The sequence below is a fragment of the Calidris pugnax genome, unplaced genomic scaffold, assembly GCF_001431845.1.
Source record: "Calidris pugnax isolate Ruff unplaced genomic scaffold, ASM143184v1 scaffold188, whole genome shotgun sequence".
Taxonomy (NCBI): Eukaryota; Metazoa; Chordata; class Aves; order Charadriiformes; family Scolopacidae; genus Calidris; species Calidris pugnax.
In genome coordinates this window covers 15,578,581-15,602,811 of record NW_015091257.1, presented here as the reverse complement: position 1 = coordinate 15,602,811, position 24,231 = coordinate 15,578,581, and the positions used below count along the sequence as shown (strand labels likewise).

General features: G+C 36.9%; 1 protein-coding gene across 1 annotated transcript in view; it reads right to left on the bottom strand.

Annotated features, from left to right (window-relative positions):
• CNKSR2 (connector enhancer of kinase suppressor of Ras 2) overlaps nt 1-24,231 on the bottom strand; it is a 183,876-nt gene that overhangs the window by 96,625 nt on the left and 63,020 nt on the right. Inside the window, exons 8-9 of the mRNA XM_014960185.1 lie at nt 20,934-21,002; nt 4,957-5,103 (exon numbers count right to left, since the gene is read on the bottom strand). Coding sequence (XP_014815671.1) covers nt 4,957-5,103; nt 20,934-21,002 — 216 coding nt within the window. The remainder of the gene's footprint in view (nt 1-4,956; nt 5,104-20,933; nt 21,003-24,231) is intronic.

Below are 24,231 nucleotides of genomic sequence, written 5' to 3'. Positions count from 1 at the left end.
CTTCTTGCTAGTGCGATGATGGTGACTTAAATAAGATTTCATATGCTTCAAGAATCTTCTCTATCGAACCTTCCACCCTTGTTCAAACAGCATTTTGGGAAGCCTTCCTTTGAAACTTCCCCAAAATGACTCAAAGTGGAAAGGAGAAATAAAAACAGACAATCTAGAGTAGAGGACATTTATTTAAGTTAGGTTTTGAACCAGACAAAAATGTGGAGAGTTCAAAGATAATTAGGTCACTTCTATAACAAGTAAGAAAAATAGAAAAATTAAAGGTTAAGCCTATTTCTTTTCCATGTATAGTAGCAGTTAGAAATACAAACATTGCAATCTGAAATATCACTCTAGGCTTTCACACAATAGATGAGAGTACCAGAAAAAGTAACTGAAAGGCAAATTTGGTAAGATTTGTCTTGGAAGCATAACACCTTAATATGGTACAATACCGTATTAATGAATATCTTCAATTGCAAAGGCAACTAAAAATTTCCTCAAGGGCACAGCTGCCTAATTCAAATGTTATAAAAGCAATAACAAAAACACAGGCTGAAAAAATCTCTTGACTTCACAAATTCCTACATGATTCCAGAATGCATCAAGGGAGAACTTTGATTATCTGAAAGAAGTTGGATACTGATGGATATTAAAACAGATAACCATCAAGTGACAGAAAGCAAAAAAACCCAACACCCCAGCATTTCCTTTAATCAGCACACAAGGAGAAAAAAAGGATGGTTTTCTTTCTGTACTGATTGACCTTAGAGCTGGAATTAATGCACTTGTAAATACAAACTCATTATGTAATGGTGCATAGTATAGCCATAGGCTAATTGTATTATTTTACTGTACATCAAGTAATTCGATATCAGCTTCAGGACTGCTACACAGGACACATAATTCTTCTCCTCCTTCTTCTTTTTTTGGCCTAAGCTTTTGTATTTATTCTAAGGATAAAAATATTTGTGAAAAGGATGAAAATGTCACATTTCTGCTAAAAGGAAAAAAATCCCCAAAAATTAATCAACAATTATGTAGCCTGCATTTAACTCATAATTCATGGTAAGACTGCAATGTGAAGGCAGAGCTGTTCAAAGTCAACCACCGAACATTCTAAGAAGTATTTATGCCAATTAGTAATCAGTTAATATTTGAATGATCGAAAAGTGTTTTCTGCACTCAGAGACCATATGCCAGAGAGATACAGATAATTTTGATCACTAACAGTGGACAGCAAGCTCTTAAAAATTTAATTATTGGAATGCATAATTTAATTACCAGCATGCCCTGTCACTCACACACCAAACTGCTTGACACACTGGCAGCGCATACTGCATGAACTGGAAGACTCGTCTAGCACTTTCCCAACTTACAGGCATACTTAGCATCTCTCTATTAAGTCTAGCTTTTCATGTAGCTGTAAATGGCAAATTTCATGTTCTTACACACAATTATTGACTAAACAAGCAGAATACCATTTACCAATAATGCCTCAATATTATTCACTTTGAGCTAAAACTACCTTTTGAAGTCTCTGAATTAAAACATCTTAATGTAAATCTCAGTGTAAATGAGTCTCAATTTAATTCATTGAAATATTTACCTTCTACATTGCTACAACAGCTGTCTCCATCCTCTAGTTCTGATGGTGTCACTTTGGCATAATCATTAAAGCGCAAAGTGAAGTTTTCCCAGGTAAGACCAAAAGTATAATTAGTAAAAGCATCATGTGATGCTCAAGATACGCAGGTAGAAACGTTATCCAAGTAATTATATTTTACATCTGAATGCCAATCCACATCCGTGGGGTGCCTACAAAAACTCAGTTTCTGCTTTTGTGTCGTCCTCCTTACAAGGGGGCAAACTTCTACCTTCCCACCTCATTCATTGCAACTTGATTAGGATGGGACACCACATTTCTCCTCTGTTCACTCCTTTTGCAGAACCAAAAGAAACACAGCAGCCAGTTTGCAGATTCTAATTCCCATTTTGTGATAATTTCATTCCCACATCTTATTCTAGAGCATTTTGCATATTTTGCTCATATTTTTTACTTTAACAGAATTATTACTGAGTCATAATTTCCTTATAGCTTGTGTCTGTTGAATAATACATATGGTTCAATTAACTTAGCTCTGGGATGTCAGCACAGTTATAACATTCTCAATTATTTCATGACATCCTGACATAGGAAAACAAGTTATCATAATTTTCCCTGCTTCCAAAGGGGATGGAAGTACTGCTTTTCCTTATGTTTTTTTCCTACTTGCTATCACTTCCCCCCTCTCCTCTCACACTATCTCCCAAGCTCCTATTAAAGAATAGCACCCTTACGTGAATCAGGAACATAAGAAATTTCACAACAGCTACAGGGCAAATTGCAATTTAAAAATATACAGCTTTTCTGAAGACTTTTTTTTTTTTTTTTCAAAATTTTTGAAGTGGATTCTGTTAAATAAACACCATTTCTTCAGATTTTTAATAGCTATAAAATTACACTGCACTCTTACTGCTTTCACTGCTTGTTATTAACCAAACATACAGGACCGATTTCACACTTAGGCTACATTTAAACTAACATCAGCTGACTTTAACAGCTGTTCACCTCTGATCTTCGTAAATTAACAACAGAAATCTCCACATTATGCAGCTTCTGAAGTTTGTCTCCACTTCACCCTGGAGCTTTTTTGACACTCAATCCACTTAAGAAAACTGTTGTTTCTCACACTAAAATCACAAATTACAACAGACACACATATGCACATTGCACACATTAAGTGCTGAATGAGGTTCTGGCCTTTTCCTAGTGTCATGTTTGATAAAATCAGAGCAATATCATCATGCTACCAGAATTATATCTCTAATGTTTAACAGCATCTCTATTTGTATTTATATTAACCTTAAAAATATTCATATTTTCTATGCTATCAGCAAAAAACCCACACAAAAACCAAAACTCCCATTACGCCCCCCGCCTTCCCCAAACCTGCATCTGTACAAAAAACCTCTATCTAGGGTCAGTCTCATCTTATCCAATACAGATAATTTACATTTGAGCTAGCTGCCCAGACTGCCTTTTTCATCAAATGGAGAGAAAGAGGCATGCACATGGTAAAATTCACCTCATTCTAAGGCTAAGACACATGAACCAGCAACTTTTATTTATGTCCACTGGCCAAATGGAGTTAAAATGAGAAACCTGAATGATGTGTAGATAGGTTCATAGCAGATACCTAAAGTTAGATCAGTTGAATAGCACCCTAGTATCTGTACTGAACTAAGGATGCTGAGATGTAAATCAGTGCCAAATCAAACACACTAAAAGATGACTGGATATTTTTTCTTCTGTTTCAAGCAGGCCCACAACCGTAGGTGATGACTACATTCACTGTAAAAGGACCACAGGGATCCTCGCTTTCCTACCGGACTTAGCTTAAATGGAGGAAATTGGTTTCTATCTAATTTTTTCCCACCCTTTTGGAGTAGCCTGTCTTGAATTAATTGCTTATTTGCTATTGTCTGGATCAATGGCCCATGTCAAAAACTTCTGTTGTGTGGTTTTCAGTGTAATTATTCTAGCAGCAAATGACACAGTGAAGCAAAAATTATTACTTAGGAGAACGACCCAATTCACCCCAAGAAATATCAAACTCACCCAAACAGGATTTAGACTGAATGTATTTCACCTCATTTAAAGCAATTATGTGTATTTTTCATTTGTATTTATATTCTTACTAAAGCTATAATAAATGTGCAGCCTTCAAGTATGGACATTCATACACTCATATCATGCATACAGATTTGCAATTTTATGTTCAGACGCTAATAAGATATTTCTGGTTGAAAGTTTTTTTGTCACTTGGCTACTCAGTACTTTGTATCTGAAAGACCAAGACATCTCAATCATTTAAAAAGTTACTCAGTTTCAAAGACAGTGACGCATTTAACCACTGTAAAATGATTTTTATATAAATACATATTTAAAAGGCGTTCTTCATGGCAATAGTTCTTTTTATGAATCTCTTTAGTATTTTAGATAGCAAAGACCACAGCCACTGCAGTGGTATTTCTATATCTCATTTTCCTTTTACCCGAACTTTGCAGAAGTCTTTCCTCTCTCAAATATACTTAATTTTAAATTAGACTTTTTATTGTCATAATAAAAATGTCCTGACGAATGCATTCATTATGCAAAGAAAATAAATTTCTAGGCATTGTTCTAGCTGAACTGAATGAAAAAAAGGGATTATTTGTCAGTTCCATCTGTTGGTTACATGCTTTCATCAGCCTGGACATAACTTTTATTTCCTAGAGTAATCCATCACATTGACATTTTATCCTAGAGTGAAACAAGAAAGCTTTAATGAAACCACTCCTTGGTTTCCAGCACATTGCAGGCCTACTAAAACTAAAGGCCCATCTGGACATCCTGTGCTACACCTCCTTAGGTACAAGGGTTCAATACCAGTGACAACTCTGACATGAATACAGCTTTACATGAGGAAATTTTGACAGTCAAGTGCTGAGGAATAAGGGAATAAAATTCCCTTATACATTTTCCTATAGCTCCATTTTTAATGAAACTGAGAACTCATGATCTTTTCTTCTCCTCTTTCTTTGCGTTTATACCCTGCACTGGGAGCTGAACAAGAAGTCAAACTAAAATTTATCAGTTTCTGAAGTATGCCTGTTTCCCCTTGGCTAGAAAAGTTATCTGCGGCTGCTTTTCTGCTCTGTAAAACCCTGGGATGATTACTTCTTAACTTCGAAAACCTCTAATAACAGGTTTATTTTCAATTGAGCCTATGAGAACAAACTGCAGAGAAATCATTTCAGAGACAGTTTTTCAAAGTATACAAGAGTAAATCCATATGCTGCTGAGATGAAGCACAATAAAGCATCATTGAGATAATCTATAGTTAAAATGATGGTGTATGACTTATGATTAAGCTTCATTACCTGCAGAGCAAGGGGCTTCCATCTCATATTTTTCAGTAAAGCTGGTGCTGAGGTAAGCATGCTCTGAGGTCGCTTTTTCAAAGTTAAGATAACACCACTCGGATCCTCTCGTAGTGCATTCACCAAATTTTTCAACTGCCACCCCACCTGGTAACCAGTAAAATCAGTACAATAAAATTGAGGTACAGTATTCAGTATGTAATGTTCCCTTTTTAAATAAGATTAGTAAAATAACATAATAGGAGTGTATATATATATATTAAAAAAGATTAACTCTAGAAATGTAAAAAATAAATTACTGCATAAAAATCACGTCAACTAAAATAATTACTATAATGCATTAAGATGGATATGCATCATTTCAGGTTTTAGAATTAATAAACTACTGTTACTCCACTGTAAATGCACAATTAAATCTCAAAGTGTTTTCAAAATTAGTTCTGGTACATAGACTTTAGAGACTAGAAGGTTAAAAAGCCCTGGCTTCTCCCCCAACAGTTCAATTCAAAACTGAGCATTTCATAGTCCATAGTTACTATTTAAAGTCCACTAACCACATGTAGTCATACTACTTCTACTCCTAGCAGCTTATGCAAGCACAAACCAGTTCAGGAAAATCTACTCTTCACACTGCTATAAAAATAAAATCAGAATCACAAGGCCTTTTATTTCAACAGTACTTCTTTCATGATAATTTCAGAAATAAATGCAGTAAATTAATGACAGAAATGTAGTCTAGCCACTGCTTAAGTATTAGCCCAAAGTAAAATTTTCCTAATTGAATTACAGCATTTTGAAATATTCTAAAATTAAGAACTTGACTAGCACGGAAAGCAACAAGTCTTTATTTATAAACGCAGGATAGAACTTTCTGAATCAGCTACTATGCATTTTGCAAAAAATACTTCAAATATGAAAACAGTAGAACTCATGACACCAGTTTTCAGTCTAAATAATACCTGATTTTAGGTATTTATCTTGGAACGCTTTAAGATATTCAATCCCTGCATTTTCAAGTTTAGCACCTAGAGTGGCAATACACAGAATCAAACATCCCTCAGCCTTTAGATTTAGAAAGTGATTACTTCTGTAAACTTGACAGCTTTTCTATTTTTTTCCCTCTCTCCCCACTAAGTAAATTTTTCCTGTTTTTTAAAGGATCCCAATTACAAATATTTTCCTGCTTGTATACAACTTGTATAAAAACAATGTCAAGAAGAAAATTATCTGAGAAGTGAACTCTTACTAAAAAACATCTAGAATTCTGACATAAGGTAACTTCATCACAAGAAGGCTATTTTATATCATGTCAATATATTTGAAAAAAATCAAATAGGCAATGTGAACAAAGAGAATGCAGATGTTCCTTATCACTGGTACAGTGCAATATGACACGAATATATATTTGTTACCTCTGTTTAAACAAGGTGATCACATGTAGGTTGTTGCTATTTATTTTTTACCTTATTCCCTGTTACACCAAAACTCACTTTGTTTGCTTAATATCACATATTTTAAGAGCTGATGCTCCCATATGAACCTGTCACTTAAGCCAACACTGATGCTTACCCACAACCCTGAATCACAGACAAGGCTCAAACCTCACCACTCTTCCTCGGCTACTGTCAACCTACCTGTCCTGTTTTCACCACAGCAAAGTTCATTACATCCAGGATGCACTTCTACAGTGATATTATTGTAAACAAAAAAAGGGTGTTAACAACAGGCATCTTTATGGAATATTTTCCAGCTTCCACAGAAGACTTCCAAGCATGCTGGAATCCTTATTTTCAGTCCAATGTACTAGGCATATGCCTATTACACTTTGAATAAAATGAAACATGAACATAATTGACTTCAGGTCAATTCCCCTGTTTCAACAGTATTCTGTAAGTCCAAGTTTTGTGTCTTAATATTATGATTCTGTAAAAAAATACCTTGCTATTTACAACACTGTTTTCCTACTTAGAGAGACTTCCACAACTACTTAGAAACAATATATTCCCCATAGTTCCATTTCACCTTGGGCATTTGCTACCCAAAAGAAGGAATTAAAAGCCTACAGTTCATGTAAGGTATCTCTGTGTGTAAGCTACTGTAAACTTTAATTCCCTAATGTAACAACTGAAGACAGATTTCTGGAGAGGAATCCTTCTGCTGAATAAAGCAGCACAGGGAGCCTTGAGGAGAACATGATATGGCCCCAGTTATGGAGTCAGAATGTAAAATTCTTGCCATTTAAGTCGGTAAGACACTGCATGCAAAAGCTGTGCTTAAAAGCCATCTGTTTCTCACTGAAATAGCCAGAGGAATATAAATAAAACTGGGGTGGTTTTTTTGGTTATGCTAGCTTTTTTAAAATTATTTTAAATGCACTTTCATACTTCACAGAGATAAACTGTATTTCAACTACATGTTACAGGGCAATAAATGTGAGATTATCTGCTCTCTTCATGAAGATGACATTAAAGAAAAAAAATCACTTCAAAGCACTAAACCTGATGTATTTAATTTAGAAGCTCATGAATATAAACAATTTAACTTATTTTTTCACAGGAAAATTCTGAGTTTACTATTCATTTTCAAATGAAGTTCATCCTCTAATTTTACTTTATTCCCTGACAGGAGTTTCCTGGCTGTTCCAGGGAGTTCTTCCTTCTTGCTTCTCATCTTTTGAACAGAAACAACCAAATGGGCCTAAGACGAACAAGTCACATAAGAGGCTGTCAACAATAAATTGAAGGAAAATGATGTCCGTGTTGGAGGCATGCTTTCAGTTCCCACATACTTTATATTCCATCAAAATTCATATTGACACAGACCAAACAGAAGCAATCTTATGTAAGGAGGCCAGGTTGGAAAGAGGAAAAGGCAGGGAATATACCTGGAACTTAAAGCCGTTTTCCAGAAATCCACTTCAATGATATTTAATCTACACTTTATTTTAAGTGTGATTTGAATTTATTATCTCTAATCTCTCCTCATGATCTTCCCCCTTCTCATTACCATGACAGTTATTGTCAACTTCTAATCATCAAGTTTTTGGGCAGAGCTTTCAAAGTCCCTACTGTATGCTTTATCCTGCTCACATATTGCAAAAATGGACAGTAAAAAGAAAGTTTCAATCACTGGTCTGAAAATTCAACAGATAAGTAAAAGGACTATATTGACAGACAACGTTACTTACATTAAAACAACCCAAGTCATTTTTTTTTTTTAAATCAGTGCACTATACTGATGAGGTAGCCCCTTTTAGGGATGAACCAAGTTACTGTTTCTTGCTTTAAAATAAACTTACATTGTTAAACCAAGTGCCATTCAAAGTGGCAGTCAGGAGAGCTCTCTTTAGTGGCAGATGAAGCCCAGCATTAGGTTTTGCTGTGCAGTGCCTGAATCCCTCCTGGCTGCCACTGCAGCTTATGGGCTAAGGGCAGGGAGGGCTGAGGGCAGTTGAGGGCAGCCCAAGGGGGTTGGCCACCATGCACAGGAACAAGTTAGCCAGTCCCTGGGTAATACTGGGTTCCCTGTAGGAGTAAGTGCACCCATTGCATGGGTGCAAACCTGGGTGCCCAAGGGAGCACAGCACACCTTGTGGAAAGGTGGAGCTTCGAGGAGGACAAGCCACGGAAGTTTTCTTAGGGGAGGAAGGAGGAAGATGAATATGGACTTAAGGAGCAGCAAAAGAAGGTAAGCATGGCTTGTAAAGACAGAGGAACTAGGGGAAGAGGGAAAGGAGAGCGAGGGAGCACCACAGGGTTCCCTAAGGGGTCATGCTGATCAGTTCCTGCCAAGGAGGTTACAGCACCTTTTCTGGAGGAGTCTACTGCCAAGGTAAAGGTGGGGTAGAAAGGGTAGCCCACACCCATGCCACCTGAGCAGCAATCACCCAAAGCCAGATGAACAGTGCTGCTGGGGGAATGGGAGGGGAAGGCTCTGCGCTAGGAGAAGTGGCAGGGTGCCTGCAACATCCGCATCAGGCAACCTCCAAATTTCTCATCCCATCACTACATGCTCAGAGGTTGTGACCAGGCTGGGAAGACTCACTAGCATGATCCAGAGACATTAAGGGCCATCCAAGTTGCTTCAACAGGGCAAGATGGGCTCACAGGAGCCCTGTAAAGATGAACCCAGCTCTGACACATCTCCTCTCGCTCTCTGCCTCGCTTCCCACCAGCTTCTCTACAACCTGGAATAACTCAGCACCCATTAACCCAAATAGTAGGGTGAAGTCACAGGATTCTGCTCCCCCAGCCACCAAGCAAAAGATGTCCCTGAGCAAGAGAAGACATATTTTAAAAGATCCCAACTTTTCTTTGGCTTGCAGCAAGCACATCTGGATCACAATATCACAATGGGCTGAAATGGAACTTTTATTTTGGATTCTTATTCTAAGTTGCCAAGAACATTGACTTTTTAAACTATCAGAAAGTTGTTCTTAAACTAATGAACTTTTTTTTCCCAGATGAATCTATTGCCCCTTTTATAACAAGCTTGGAAAACTGGTAGCAATCTTCCCTTTTTCTGAAAGTAAGTGTGACCATTAACTGTATTTTTTTTGTTGGTTTTTTTTTTTTTTTACAGTCACACCCATAACAATATTCCCAAACTCCTGTGCTCATTCATGATTTCTGTACGTACTGCTGTATGTTATGGGCCAGAAAAGAGCTCTGTAAAATATTAACATGAAGGCAGCTCAAATACAATTGGATCAACCTAAACCAAGTATTTTTAGGATGCTACAACATCCAGTCTGAAAAATCCAGCACATGTATCCTGATGAAACCATGGAACAGCTGCATCCTGCTCAAAGGGTCCCATGAAAGTCAATGATAGCTTTCTGTTTCCACAAAGCAAAAACTGGGTTTTCCCCAGTCACAATAATTAATTCCTGACTTGCAGATTTGTAAAAAGAAAAGTAGCAATATCTTTACATTTCTCAAGGAAAAGTATTATTTTCCTGCTAAATATAAACTGCAAAGCCATCTGCTATTTTCTTGCTAAGCAAATATGCAAAATCCCCTCTACTGTTTCATTTTTAAAAGTTACTGGAATGGGGAGATAATAAAAATTCTTACTTTTTCAATGCTGCCTGTTTTAAATGGAATGCAGCCAGAGCTCTTTGACTTATCAAACATTTCAAGCTTCAAGCTTTACTCATTTTTGAGCAAAAAAATAAAAATATATATATAATTTCTAGGAGGAAATTGTATTCACTTTAAGAAATCGGTGGTTTTTACAAGAACTTCCATAGCTATCACTCATCTTGCATTCTATAAATAAAAATTAGTACGTAAGAAAAAAACCCAACCACAACACTGCACTTCAAATCACTGTCTATCTAGCATGCTGTTAAGCAAGTCAGAATCTGACAAGAAACTACCTGGCATCATGCTGCTAAATTAACAGCTTGATTTCCATGAACACTGGCCAGAAACGGGGATGGTCAGCTGTCAGCCCTGTGAAACAAATATGTTAGTAGCAAGCATCTCCTTCCCTTCTCCCAGCTGCAGATGCCTGAAAAGGCTAAAAAAATAACGGAAGGCCATAGGTCTTCCGCCTCCAGAAAACATTATTGGATGAGGGAACCACAGAAGGATGTTTACGACATGGACTACCACAGAGAGGAAAGCTGTATCTGTATGCGGGAGGAAAAGCAGTGTCGGGAGAGTAGCAGATGCCTTTCAGGGATTTACCCAGCTTCTTAGGGTAGCATGATAATGAATGTCCATGCTTACATAACAGCTTTGTCCCAAAAAGGAGAGGTTAATAATATTGTGATTGCATATGCTGCAATTCTAATTAAAGAGCATCTTGGCTATGTTATTTAAATAAATGCAATTTTAGTCCAGTGTACAAGTCAATTCTGTGCATCCTTAGAATGTCACTGTATTGTTGTCCAGAGTCACAACACCACAGTTTGTATATATAGTACATTGAAGAAAATCACATCTTTACTTGAGCAAAACCTGATGTGTCATCAAAACTTCTGCTTACTACCACTAAACTATGAAATAAGTAATTTTTATATTCATTTTGGCTACATAAACTAAAATTTACAATTAAGAGATTGTCACAAGAATAAACTAAGTTAGGACCCAAATTGAGAGCTGAATACAGAAGTCACTGCCTCTCATTAAGCTGCTCTAATCACATTTCCACGTCAGAAAACGTAACTGATCCAGAGCATAACATCTGACTGATTTTATTACCTTGCTCTTTGTAGGTATTTGCACAGCTCGGTTCCACCATAATTCAACATCACAAATGTTAGTAACATAACTACAGAGCACCACAGTAATGGAGACAAGCACCTGTTTTGCCCATGGGGGAACTAAAAGTTGAGTTATCCAGGGACACAGAATCAGTTCTATATTGGAGATTGGACACTGTTTAATAACAATGCTTACCTTTCACTTTTCACTGATACAATCAACCTTCAGTTCAGGGCTACCTCACTGTTTTGTTTTTGAGTAATTTCTAGCAACATCCTAGAACAAATAAATGAGTATAATTGTTGGGAACAGCAAAGATTCCAATTTTATGGGTTTGATTATATCCTATTTTAGAGATGTATGGTCAGCGGATAGGTACAATTTTTGAGGAAAAGGGGTGTCATTTCCCTATTTCAGGGTATGGCTCTAAAACATGGGGTTGATTTCAGTTCGGTCACTTTTGGTGTATCTCTGGAATTTGAAGCATCTTCCCCACAGTGCCTGGCTGCCTCCCAGGAGTACAGATAACCAAAAAGAGACAGGTACTGGCAATTTGGAGGGCTTCAATCTAGCCTTCCATCCAGTTGCCGAATGTGTATCTCAGCACTATTTAGTCTCATAGGAACTAAATTCAGTCTTTCAAACCCTAGAGGGGTCTCTCCAGCACCAAGATGTACATAATTTCAGGTTAAAGGCCCTCCCTGCTGGTGGAAATACATGAGTACGAAGTCCAATCACACAACAGGCAAGAAACCCTCAGGCCCCTGCCTTGCGAGTAGGGAAACAAGGGTTCTGGTCTCAATTCCCAGTGACCACTTTTTTTGTGTAATATAAATGCATTACAAACTAGTGCAGGGAATGAGCTCTGAAAGCCACGCTGTGGTTAGCGTCCCCTACCTGTTCTTCAGCAGGGACACAGACATTAAACTCTTATGAATAAAGGTGTTGCCACCAGAGTCCTCACCTGGCCTCATTTTCAGGGGCTTCCAGGGAACATATGGAGAGCCCTGGTGCCTTCCTTCACTTCAGCAGGGCTCCTGGCGAGGGACAGACCTCCACTGCCTAAGAACTGACATTTTAGCATCCCTGGGTGGCCACAGGTGAGCGTTAAAGAAACTTTAAAGCTGAGCAGGGAAATGCTGATAAATGTCTAAATAGGTGCAGAGAGTTAGTGGTACAAGCTAAAGGCACAGGCAGGATTTAGGCAGACTGGTTTGCACACCAGTTTCTCACTGATTAAGCTGCAATATATACAGGGAACTACTGGAGAGAGTCCAACGTAGGACAACTAAGATGATTAAGGGATTGAAGCACCTCCCTTACGAGGAAAGGTTCAAGGAGCTGGGACTCTTTAGCCTGGAGAAGGCTGAGGGGAGACCTTCTCTACATTTACAAGTATCTCAAGGGTGGGTTGAAGGATGATGGAGCCAGACTCTTTTCAGTGGTTCCCAGGGAGAGAAAGAGGGGCAATGGGCACAAGCTGGAACATAGGAAGTTCCATTCAAATATGAGGAAAAACTTCTTTATGGTGCGGGTGACAGAGCCCTGGAACAGGCTGCCCAGGGAGGTTGTGGAGTCCCCTTCTCTGGAGATTTTCAAGACCCGCCTGGATGCAGTCCTGAGTAATGTGCTCTGGGCAATCCTGCTTTAGCAGGGCAGCTGGACTAGATGATCTCTAGAGGCCCCTTCCAACTCTGACAATTCCATGATTCCGTAATATGGATGTGGGTGGCCTCATTCTTCCTAGAGGGAAGGGAACAGCCAAGTTCTCCATACTTCACGTGGCCGCATAAGGAATGCGCTCCTCAGGACTGACCCTGCAGTATTAACCCACCACAGCCTTGTTTGCCTCACAGTAACTCATTTGTGCTGCTGTGTGCTTACATCTCACAATGGGAATTTGAGGCATGTGTGTGCATGCATCGCATATTCTCATATTTAAATTCCCAAAATGGTTGTCCTGGAATTAAAATAATAAATATGTATAAACACACATGCATACACACATATGTAAATAATTTTGTTTCAGATTAAATTTACATTATCACAACTTAATATTTTAGGATGAGTCAGTAATTCCAACAGTCTTTGACTCCCCGTTTTAAATGCATAAATAAAGTCCCTGAGATCCCCAGCTACTCTGCAGCAAAATAGTGTTGCTATCCTTGAAACAGATGTTTCTTTGAAAATAAATTAACATATGTACAAAGAAATTGTAAAAAATTTTCATAAAGGTCACTAATAGCCAAGCACACAAAAAAAGATAATAAACAAAAAGCCTTTAACTCAGCTGAAAACTTACGTAGCATCACTTAGCTAAAGGAAGGACAGGGATAGGGAGCTAAAAGAAATTGTCATAATAAAGCAGTAATTATTTAGCCTTGAGAGTTCTTTCTTTTTTTTGTTCCATGTTACTCCTAATAAAACAATTAGCTCTAGACTATGTACAGTCTTCAAGCCACTGAGGTGTTTTAAGCCAGAACTGAGAGTTTTTTAATAAAAATTTACATATTCAGAGTACATTTACTCAAATCAGGGATAGAAATTCCCTGCTTTAATTTTCCCTCCCTCATGACACAGCAGTAACCTGCTTTTCTTAATGTTTTGATCTACTTTTACAACAACTATCATTGTCTACCTCACAATTACCTCCTAACTTCATCAGGATAAGATAATGAATTATGCAACACAAGATCAAGCTGGAACCTGAAAATCAGCTGTGTAAGCTACACAGCTGCTACCTGCACAAAGCACAGAGGTATTCAAAACTGCTGAATCCTAACTCATACATGGTCCAGGCTGCGCAAAATTGTACTATCAGCCAATTAATTTGCACAACTTTGAAGACATCTCACATTGTCTTTCAATATTTCTGTTGGAAATATTAATATCATTTATAGACCCTCTTGGAGGACCTTTTTTTTTTCCTATAGAAACAATACCATATGAGGGGAAAAAAAAAACGTAAACCAACTGTACAAAATAAATAAATTAAAACACATCACCTCCCAGTATGTTCTGTGCAAAAGATGAATTTAACAATTAGGTCCCAAGAATACTCCACAGAATACCACAGCAGTTTTTAGCAGACACATCCTCAGGACTATGGTCATAAGTATAGCTTGTATAAAAATACTTGATTTGGCTATGGACTTTGTAACTTCGCTACCACCAGTGGTGAAGCTATGAAGGCCCACAAATGACATCCACAGAAAAAGTCAACCAGTACTGCAGCAGAATTCTTACTACAATCATGGTGCTTCTATGAGAGACATTGGTGCCTTCAAAGTCAGCCCAGGTGTGTATTTCCAAACTGTAGTCAGTGCCGTACAGAGCAGTCTATGTCATCAATTACAAAAGAACATATTTTTTTTCTGAAGAAAAATAATAGAAGAATTCAATAGTCTGCTCAATGGTTATTCATATATGTTCATCTAATCATATGAGTAAACTACCAGGGCTCAATGATAATACAGTTGTCCATTCTGGGGTACATCCAGGAAAGAAAAAAAAAAAAAAAAAGGTATGTTTTTGATTGAGCCGTGGGACACAGCAAATGGCAACAGGTGACCAAGACCACAATTACCTGGCAGGGAATGCTTCTAGAAATACAGTGTGTGGCTAATGAACCCACGTCCCAGACATATGAGAGGGTGGGGATCTGTTGCATCAGTTTTTTCTGTCAGTTCCTGAAAGACCTCCTATAACATTCTGAACCTTTCAGTGCTTGACTGCTACACAGCTCCATCAACAGCGTACAAATCCCACAGGTGAGGCTTAACATACCCAGCATATATTCTTTAAGTACTGCAGTGCACCGTAACTCTACAGCAGAGGGTCAGGATCAGGTGCTCTGGAGGTCAAAGAGCTCACTGAAAGTGGGATGCCAGTGACCACGTCACAGGACCAAACCTACTACTCATAAAGCCCAAGAGAATAAGGAGCCCAACCACTTGTGACTTAAGAGTGACCCTGCTGGTGTTCCCTTTCCATTTTGGGCCAGGTTTAATGCTTTCAACTAAGCCATGCAGGCTGAATTTACAGTAAAGTAGAAGAGCTCATATAGTTAAGTAAAGGGAAATTATTTAAAGATTGGCAGAAGCATGAAGCGGCGTGGGCTAGCCAAGCTTATGCTGGTCTATCTAACACAGATGCAACAGTGACTTGTTTGTTAGCTGATTTGTTGTGCCAGAGTTAGAAGTGCCAGAGTAAGAAGTGTGAGTGGATGCCCACACTGACACAGCACATAACACATTTACATAAAAATGAGCCTGTGCTCATCAAAGTGGTGTGTTTCTCACACATTATATCTGAACAAGCCCCAGGGATCTATGGAAAACAGATTTACTGGACAAAAGCATCCAACATTTGAGCTGCAGAACTGTCAGAACCAGCAGGAGTGTCCTCGCCCATTCAAACTCTACCAATCCAAAACGAAGCTTGGGACAGTTCTCAAAGGAGAGATATTTTATCCATGAAGCTGGCACCAATGACCTCCATTAATTTTATTTTCCTAGATATTTACTTAATTTCAAAAAAATATTTGTGCAAAACTAAAAGTGAACTCTACACGCGCACACTTCCCTAACTCCTTAAAAGACTACCTCCTACCTTTTCTTCAGAGTACCTGAGAATCCTTTCTCCCTGAAGAATATTTCTTGGAAAGCACAACATAATTCATCTGCATTTGTCAAATTTTTGAAGTTGTTTCTCTTTTTCATTTATACTCATGTAAAAACATTTGCATTAACTATGGGGAAACAAAAAATCATCTTCCCTCACACATTTCATCTCTGGAATAGCACACTTCCCTGACATATGGGATATAAAATAATATATTTCTGTGTGTATTTGCAAATCTATGTAGAAAAGAAATCATAACACCATAGAACCTTAACACAAATTCCATGTTAAAGAGAATTGCAAATTCACAAAAGTTTTCTTCCATTTGAGAGGATCATGATAATTTAGTTTCTTCATCAGTATTACACAATACTTATGGTGACTATAAAGAAAGAAACAAGAATTAAACTGAAATTTTGAGAGGGAATTTGGAGGACAGACTACATTTACCAAAGTCAAAGTACAGTCCTTATATCCTGACAAACTACAGAGGTTAGGAGACAGCCCTGCAGAGAGCTAGGTTACTTTCATAAAGAATTCCATCAACATTCCTGAGTACACTTAAAAAGCTTTTAGATGTATATCTCGCCTATACTTAAAATTAAATATTCATGTTAAAATTTACCAAGCCATTATAAACAGAGGAATCCCAAAGATTTGGAAAGGATTAAAATCATGATTTGGGAGCTATTACTCTATCTCCTCTTCCATAAAAGCACGTGCATGGCAGCAACAGAAGGAAGCTGAGCACAAGGCATATTTCTTTTGAACTTTTACGATCTTGATGCACTGTCTTGTTGTTCAAATCAAGCATCATAAGAGCATAAAAATATTATTTTAAATGAAAGATGTTGTTAGTGGAAGTTGTTGTAGAAGATGTCAAACAGCTAATGTCAAAATCTTAGACTGACGCTGCTGTCCCCTCCTTTATACTCTCCAAGCCCACTTCCCCACTGAGTCTCTTTAGAAATACCGTTTCCTTCAAAGCCAAGTTAATAAGGCCTTAAATGAAAAACCCGAGTTTGAAAAACTTGTCTTCAAAAAACCTAGCTTGGATCGGAAACATCCTGCTAAGCAGTGCAGAAAAACTGGATAAACAGAAATATTTGCAACGTCACATTTCTACTTACAGATGTTTTGTTTCTCCCAAACTTAAGATGACATCTACATGCTTAAGACAACATGGATGCATACACTCCTGAGATTCGTATGAACCCCCAAGATCAGCATTTCCTATCAGCTGGAATTTGCCAGCTCTCCACAAACCCCAAGAGATTCTGTGGAAGTTGAATTCTTCTCACTAATTGTACAATGAATCTTAAAAAACTCTCCCTTACTTTTTACAAGCAAAGATTAAGTTAGAGTATAAAAGTTAGGTGTTACCTACATTGTACATGATTCAAAAAAATCCAATTTCAACTGTAACTTATAGGTGTTAAAGACCTCAAGCATACCCGCTTCCACATGAAGCAGATCAATAACTGACTGTATTGACCTATTTTGCCAAATTATCATGCTATATTTTTTTCTATCATCTACATTCTATCATCTATCATTTACATTTGTTCTGATGAGCTTTAGCCATAAAGACATAAATGTTGTGAATCCATGTCTACCACATCATATCATACTTGTATTAAATCCATAAATCATATCATACTTGTATTAGAAGTATATGCAATATGCCAAAAATGCCTCCAAAATAAAAAAACTAGGCATAGGAGATTACACAAGAACAGCCCGTTATTCACGAATCGTACACCATCCTGAGTCTATACCTCCTTGTTTTCTGCTTGGAGTATTTTCTCTACAGCTTTATCACTGATGCAACCATAAAGAGTACTGTGAACAGTAATAATTCATGTAAGCAATAATACTGTTTCCTGCATTTTCAGTTGGTTAAAAGGAGGACTATCTTGAGGCAAAATACACTCTTGAATTATATATGGGCAGAAACATGAGTACTACAGTACAGTGCAAATTTTAAATCGCCTGAATGACTTTTTTTTTGTTTACATTGGAAATAGTTTAGACAGACAGGCTTTTAGAGGAGATTAAGGACAGAATTCACAGGGAAGTTTAAGGGAAGACAGTGCCCAAGTCCTTTGAATTTTAATAGAGGAGTCATGCCTCTAAGTTACCGAGCTATTTGAAAAAAATTATTTTCTGTAAGGCAAAACTGACACAGAAGATTCATATAGCTATCCAAGCTCAATAAACCACAATTTATAGGACAATTTTCTGAACATTAGATTTTCACTGACTTTAGGCTTAATCTGATTATTTCTTATTTTAAAAATTCAGAAGATATTTACATTGCAGACATCCTGCCAGCAACAAGTGGAATACATCCTGTTAAGCATGTTTTCTATCGACATAACAAAAGATCAGGGCAATCACCTAAAATCCTTTGAATTCACTGCCAAACAAAATACTATGAAAATTAAGCAATGCTAAAGACAAACAGAGAATGTCAATAGAGAATTTAAAACTACTTGACACCCAATATTAGGACATGTATAATAAAAATCAATATGTCACTGAACTATTCTCCTACTTTGTCAGGCTGCTTATTTGAAAACCAGTGGGCTTTCTGAAATAAAAGACTTCTCATAATTATCAAAATGTGAGTCTTGTCAAAAGTGTTAGCTAGCAAAAAAACTAGCAAGTTGGACATTTGAAATAATTATGTGGAATTTCTCCTCCCCATACTTACATTCATTCTTTGAAATATATAGCACTGAAAGCCAAGTATTACCTCCACTTTGACAAACAGAAGACACCAAAACAACTGAAGAAAATACAGAAAAAAAACGTTTTAACTCTAAAATAAATTTTAAATTAGATATTTTCTTTTTAGATTCTGATTCTCCAATGACAAGATATCACCTAAGTAACAGTTATATGTGAACAATATTTCCCTATCGTTTCAGACTTAGATCTTTAAAAAATTTAGTCATAGTTATTTCTGTAGTTGAGTGATAATGCATGATAAGTTACAAGGAGCAAGTTGAAAAATAGATCCTGTGTTTTCAACTGCTGAGCACTATATGAAGTGTGAAAAAAAAGCAGTAAAAAGCAAAGACAAAATGTAATATATTCAGAATTCTTTTTCTTCTAACTAAGAATCACTGTAACTAAGAAAACCTCTTCTCCCCAGAAAAAGAGATCGCTACAACTGCACAGTAAACTCCTTATAACAAGGACCAGTGTACAAAAGGACTGATTTAGACTCTTGTCAAAAACATAAAAAGATTTTTAAAATGGTGCAATGCCTATATAAAAGATTGAATATTTGAGCTCTATAAATTGGAAAGTGAATGAACCTTTGTAAAGGTAACATGGGAAGTGCAATCACATTCCTAAGAGAATGCCAACTGACTGTCACTGTGGAAAGGTGACATTAAAATATGAGGAAGTTACTCGTACACGAAATCTAAGATGCCAATTATTTTAATTACATTGTTGTTACAACAAAGCAAGAAGATACGTAAATGTGAAACATAGTCTATTATTATACATACCCTCTACACTAAATGTTACTGATGAAAAATTAGATTGTTTGTCTTAGGGCTCTATGGTCCTTTTTCCTAGAACTACAATCAACTCTCTTCTCTGTACCTCTTAACGCCTAGCTTCACTGACTCAAAAGCCAAAACACTCAAATCCTACATTCAAAATACCATCCAACTAGGTAAGAAAGTTCATCTTAAGGCTTGCCACAGCGCTTTTATTATTAGTATTAGGAGTAAGAATCTGATCTTTCAAATAAATGCAGTGTAGATGTGCCAAAAAAACTAGAATAAATACCTAGTTGATTGGAGATTTTCAAGTTGATGAGGCAACTTTGCTATATAGGACCATCAGAACTTGTTGGAAAAGATAGCTAGCATAAGGACTGAATGCTTGTTGATGTGCCTCTTCAGATGTGTATACATATTTTGATAGGCAAAATAGTAATGTTCTAAAATGATTTCATATTAAATTGATGTCATAAGCTTTCTTAGTGCAGAAAAATAAAAGAATTAATCATCATAATCATGGGATAAAATACTAATGAATAATCTATATGGACAAAAATTATTAAAATTCACCCTGATCTGCTTAGAGTTATCAAATTACATTGCATAGCTCAAAAGATAGCTTCCCATCAGTTAAGTTCCACAGTTGTACAATATATTTGATAACAAACTTAGCTGGAGGCTATACTGAAATATTACACTAATTTGTGCAGAGGAGCTGACATGATGTACAATGGCCTAAAGCTAGAAGTGGAATCCCATGGGGAATGACGAAACACACTTTTAACAAATGACTTCTGTATTAATAATTGCGAACTAGGATATTTTTTGTCAGTTAAATTGCTTGGAAGGACACATGTAATTAATACCATACATTGTCTTTCACTACTCTTAAGAAACTTTATACTTTGGAAAAATAATAGTTGCTTTCTATACTGATAATCTGGTCTTTTCTGTTACCAAGTCTTACCTTAGAAAAGGTAATTTTATTTTAACAGTTCACCAATCCTAAATAAAATTAGAGGAACTAACATGCATCTGTTCACACAAAAAACCAATTTGCACGGTATCAGTTTTCTTCCCTATCGTATCTGAAAGTTTTGTTTCATCTTAACTTTCCAAGTTTTAAAATCTGTATTTAAATTAAGCTAAATATCCTGGGCACACTATAGGAATTTTATGTGCTTTGTTCTCAAAACACGTTCTACACATTACAGTAGGTTTGGAAAGCAGTAAGTTTTCCAGCTTCCAGGAAGTAATCTTGCTCTTAAACCCACAAGGACACAACAGTTCCAACTCCCTGCATCCCTTTGACCCAAACCTCCTATTACACTAAACCCAACTGTTTATCAATAGAGCATGGGTAAGCAGAAAACAGCTTAACATATCTCCTAAGCCACAGCTATTTAGTCTAACTCATTACCTCCAGTGCTACTCAGAGGATCGGGGCTGAGCTTACGAACTTAAGAACCATGTGGTTTCAGAAGAGAAAAGGAAAATTTAGAAGTTAGAATAAATAATGATTTATAAAAACACATTTTTCTACACATTTCTTCTCTACACATGCTGATGTGCCATGACAACTCTATCTCCAATTGACACAGAATATAGTTATACATACCACAGTTTGGTGGTTAACTTGAATCACTTCATCCCCAGCATGGATTTTCTTGCACCGATCTGCAGGTGACTGAATTTAAAATAAAAGAGATGATAAAGAATACAGTTCTTACTGGTCATCATCTCTCTTTCAGCAGTATGATTGCTAAGCTATGTAAATCAGGTTAGATTGACAATTACATTCTACTGTGAAATAAAGAATTAAAGAAATATTTAGTAAATAAATTCACTGTTGTTGGAGAAAAATAATATGTACTATTGTACACAATACAATAAAATATTGAGAAGGTTATAAATATTTTTATAGTCACGGATAAACAAGTCCTAAGGATTTCTTTTTAATTTAATTCTGCCAAAAGAGTGCTTTAATCTACCTGACATTTCTTGAGCTTTGAAAGCCAATCTTTGGCTGAATTTTGAACCTGACAAGACTAATTGGCAATTCCTCATAAACAAATTTCATGTTGCTTTTTTTGTTCTACAATGTTTCAGTATGTTGCAGAGAACTTCAGTAAATTACTGTTCTTCAAAGAGTACACAAGGAGAAAGTATTAGGTTAGGTAACAGCCAGGAAGATCATGTAAGTTACGTTGTAACTTAGTTTCTGGGTCATAATTAAAGCAATGCAACCAGCGTTAAAATCCTACAATGACCACACTTTCAAAAAGCGAAGTAGTTTTGTTCTTTGCTTTTGCCTCAAAATCCACAACTCAACAACAAAAAATCCAAACAAAAAAACCCACAACAAAAAACACTAACTGTCCCCCGTAATGCGACATCCCCTCCAAAACCTTTGCCTTCTTCTGTCTTCTACATTTACAACAGATCAACTGTTTTCTGAGGGAAATACACTATGTTTAGAGGAAAAGAAACTCCTCCAGCTTTTCATAGAGTGATGCTCTGATTTTTCTCTCAATATTGTGGCTGCCAGGCTACGAAGGCACTTAATCAACTTAAAGGTAGAAGGTGAGACTGACAGTTTGAAAAAACCAAGGTGCTCAGGAGAAGGTTTCCAAAAAAGCTGCTATGAATTTTACAGAAAGGAATGAGATCAAATTCCTTTTCAGGTGAGACACCAGGTCATCTAGAGAATATGCTTCAGGTCTAAAATATGGACTTGAGATTGTAATAAGCTATGTATCTCATCCCCATTTGAAATATACGTCCCATAGCTACACCATGACTTTCTGGTACAATTGCACATAATTCATGGCCCAAGTTAAAGACAGTGTTTAAATGGAAGATACACAAGAGAAGCATGAGGCTGCAAGAAGGGTCACTCATGACTCAGTCCTAGGTGGCATTGCTCAGAACATCCTAAATCAAGCTGGGCTGGTAAAAGCATAATTTTACTTACACAAAGAACGGCAGCCTTGACTTTTTGGCATTATTTCAGCATTAAAGGTGTTGGCTGAGTGACTTGGGGAAAAAATTTAACGCTGGTGATTATGTTCTAATGATCTATCTTCTTCCTGCCATTTCACTACTCGCACTTACTCATTCATACCTCTAACAATCTTTATAATCCTCCTATGTAATGTTGCTATTTTAGCTCAGATGTAGTTACACGACTTTCAAGTACTCAATGCAAGTGAATCTTGTGTCATTACCTTTGAACTCTACAGGACTTTATTATGATACAAACTTTCTCCTGCATTGACTTCAAAACCTGCAGCTTAAATCTTGACAAAACAGGCATTTTGTGCAGCAGTTTGCCAAGCCAGTAAATATGGTCTGAGAATCTTCAAATTTGAAAGGGCTACTTAAAAAAAAACTCGTTGCAATTATGTCTCAAACACACTGCAAAGTGAGATAAAAACCATTTATAAAGGAGTCTCAAGGCTGTGGTCCTATGAAGAAATTGCAACTGTTGTTCATTATTGTTTTTTCCTCCTAAGTAAAAAATACAGATCTTGCTGCAAAGAAATTGTATCTTTTATCATCGGTAAGGAAAACGGATAAGAACTGATAAGCTCGCTCTTTTTTTAGTTGTTGATCATTAAGTGAAATATCCATTCATGAAGTCCTACTAGGAGGAACAAAGTGTGACACGTCACAGCTATATCTTCACTAGCTGGTAATTCAGTTCAACTGGGAGCTGAACAGATGGAAGTACCTATTGCTGAGGCTCACACATTCATACCATACAAGCTCTTCAGAATCTGTTTAGGATTTATTCTTCAGAATAGATTTAGTTTGGTCCTTTAGGCTAAATGTTGTCTTTGTCCCATTCCCGCAATATATCCATACTGTTTGAAATACCAGTTTAGACCCCCTGGAGCACATTTTTTTGCATGCCCAGAGTGAAGATTTTGGTGTCATTTCTTCTGAAAGGCCTCTATTCCCTGAGATCCAAGGGCAACCTGCAAACTCAACCAGTGCACAGTAAGTGGGGATACTGGCACCACCTCCTTCAAAGATACACTCCTGTTGGAGATGTACTGCACACTATTACTTTAGAAAATACTCTTTTCTACTGGAAAATCAAATTTCAAAATGGTCATATTTGAAGAATGAATGAATTAAAAAGAATTTCTCCAACATGGTCTAAATTTCTCCAACATGGACCAATACAACCTTTAGATTTTTTTCTTCCAAACAAAAGAGAGAAGATGTGACCCAGAAAGCTCAGCTTACTCTAATGCTATAGGACCACCAAGAAAGAAGCTCTTATGGGGCAATGACCTGTGAGAAACCCTGGTCTCTCGGTGTTCACGTTTCAGAACTCAACTGCTTTGAACTGCAGGGCTGATGTGTTGGGAAAGATGATTCCCAATGCTGAACAGCAAAATCCAAACTCTAATGGGCTTTGGAGCTGGACATCAAGTACCTTGAATGGCAAACAGAGAAAGCAGAACTGTGGCTACAAAAGATACTATTTTACATTAGTGCTGCTAGTACTGCTATTCTACTGTGTTTATTAAAAAAGCAGGTGCTGCTCTGTGATCTTGCAGGAAAGCATCAGACAAAAAAAAGCTGTGCCAATGGCTCACTGGGAAGAGCAGAATTTGGAAGAAAAGGGCCACAAAACTTTGTTCAAAGGGAAAAGAATTTGGATTCTTATTATTTCCTAGAAGTCAAATTGTATCACAAACAGTAACCATACCAAAATCAAAAAGTCAGATCACATCTGCACCATCACGACCTTGCTCTGGCTTACGCCGCTTAGATGTTTCTACTCCCATCTATCAGAATAATACCTTTTTTTTTTTTTTTTTTTTTTTTTTATAGAAAAAAAAAAAAAAAAAAAAAAAAAAAAAAAAAAAAAAAAAAAAAGTTCTAGGAAAAATATTAAACCC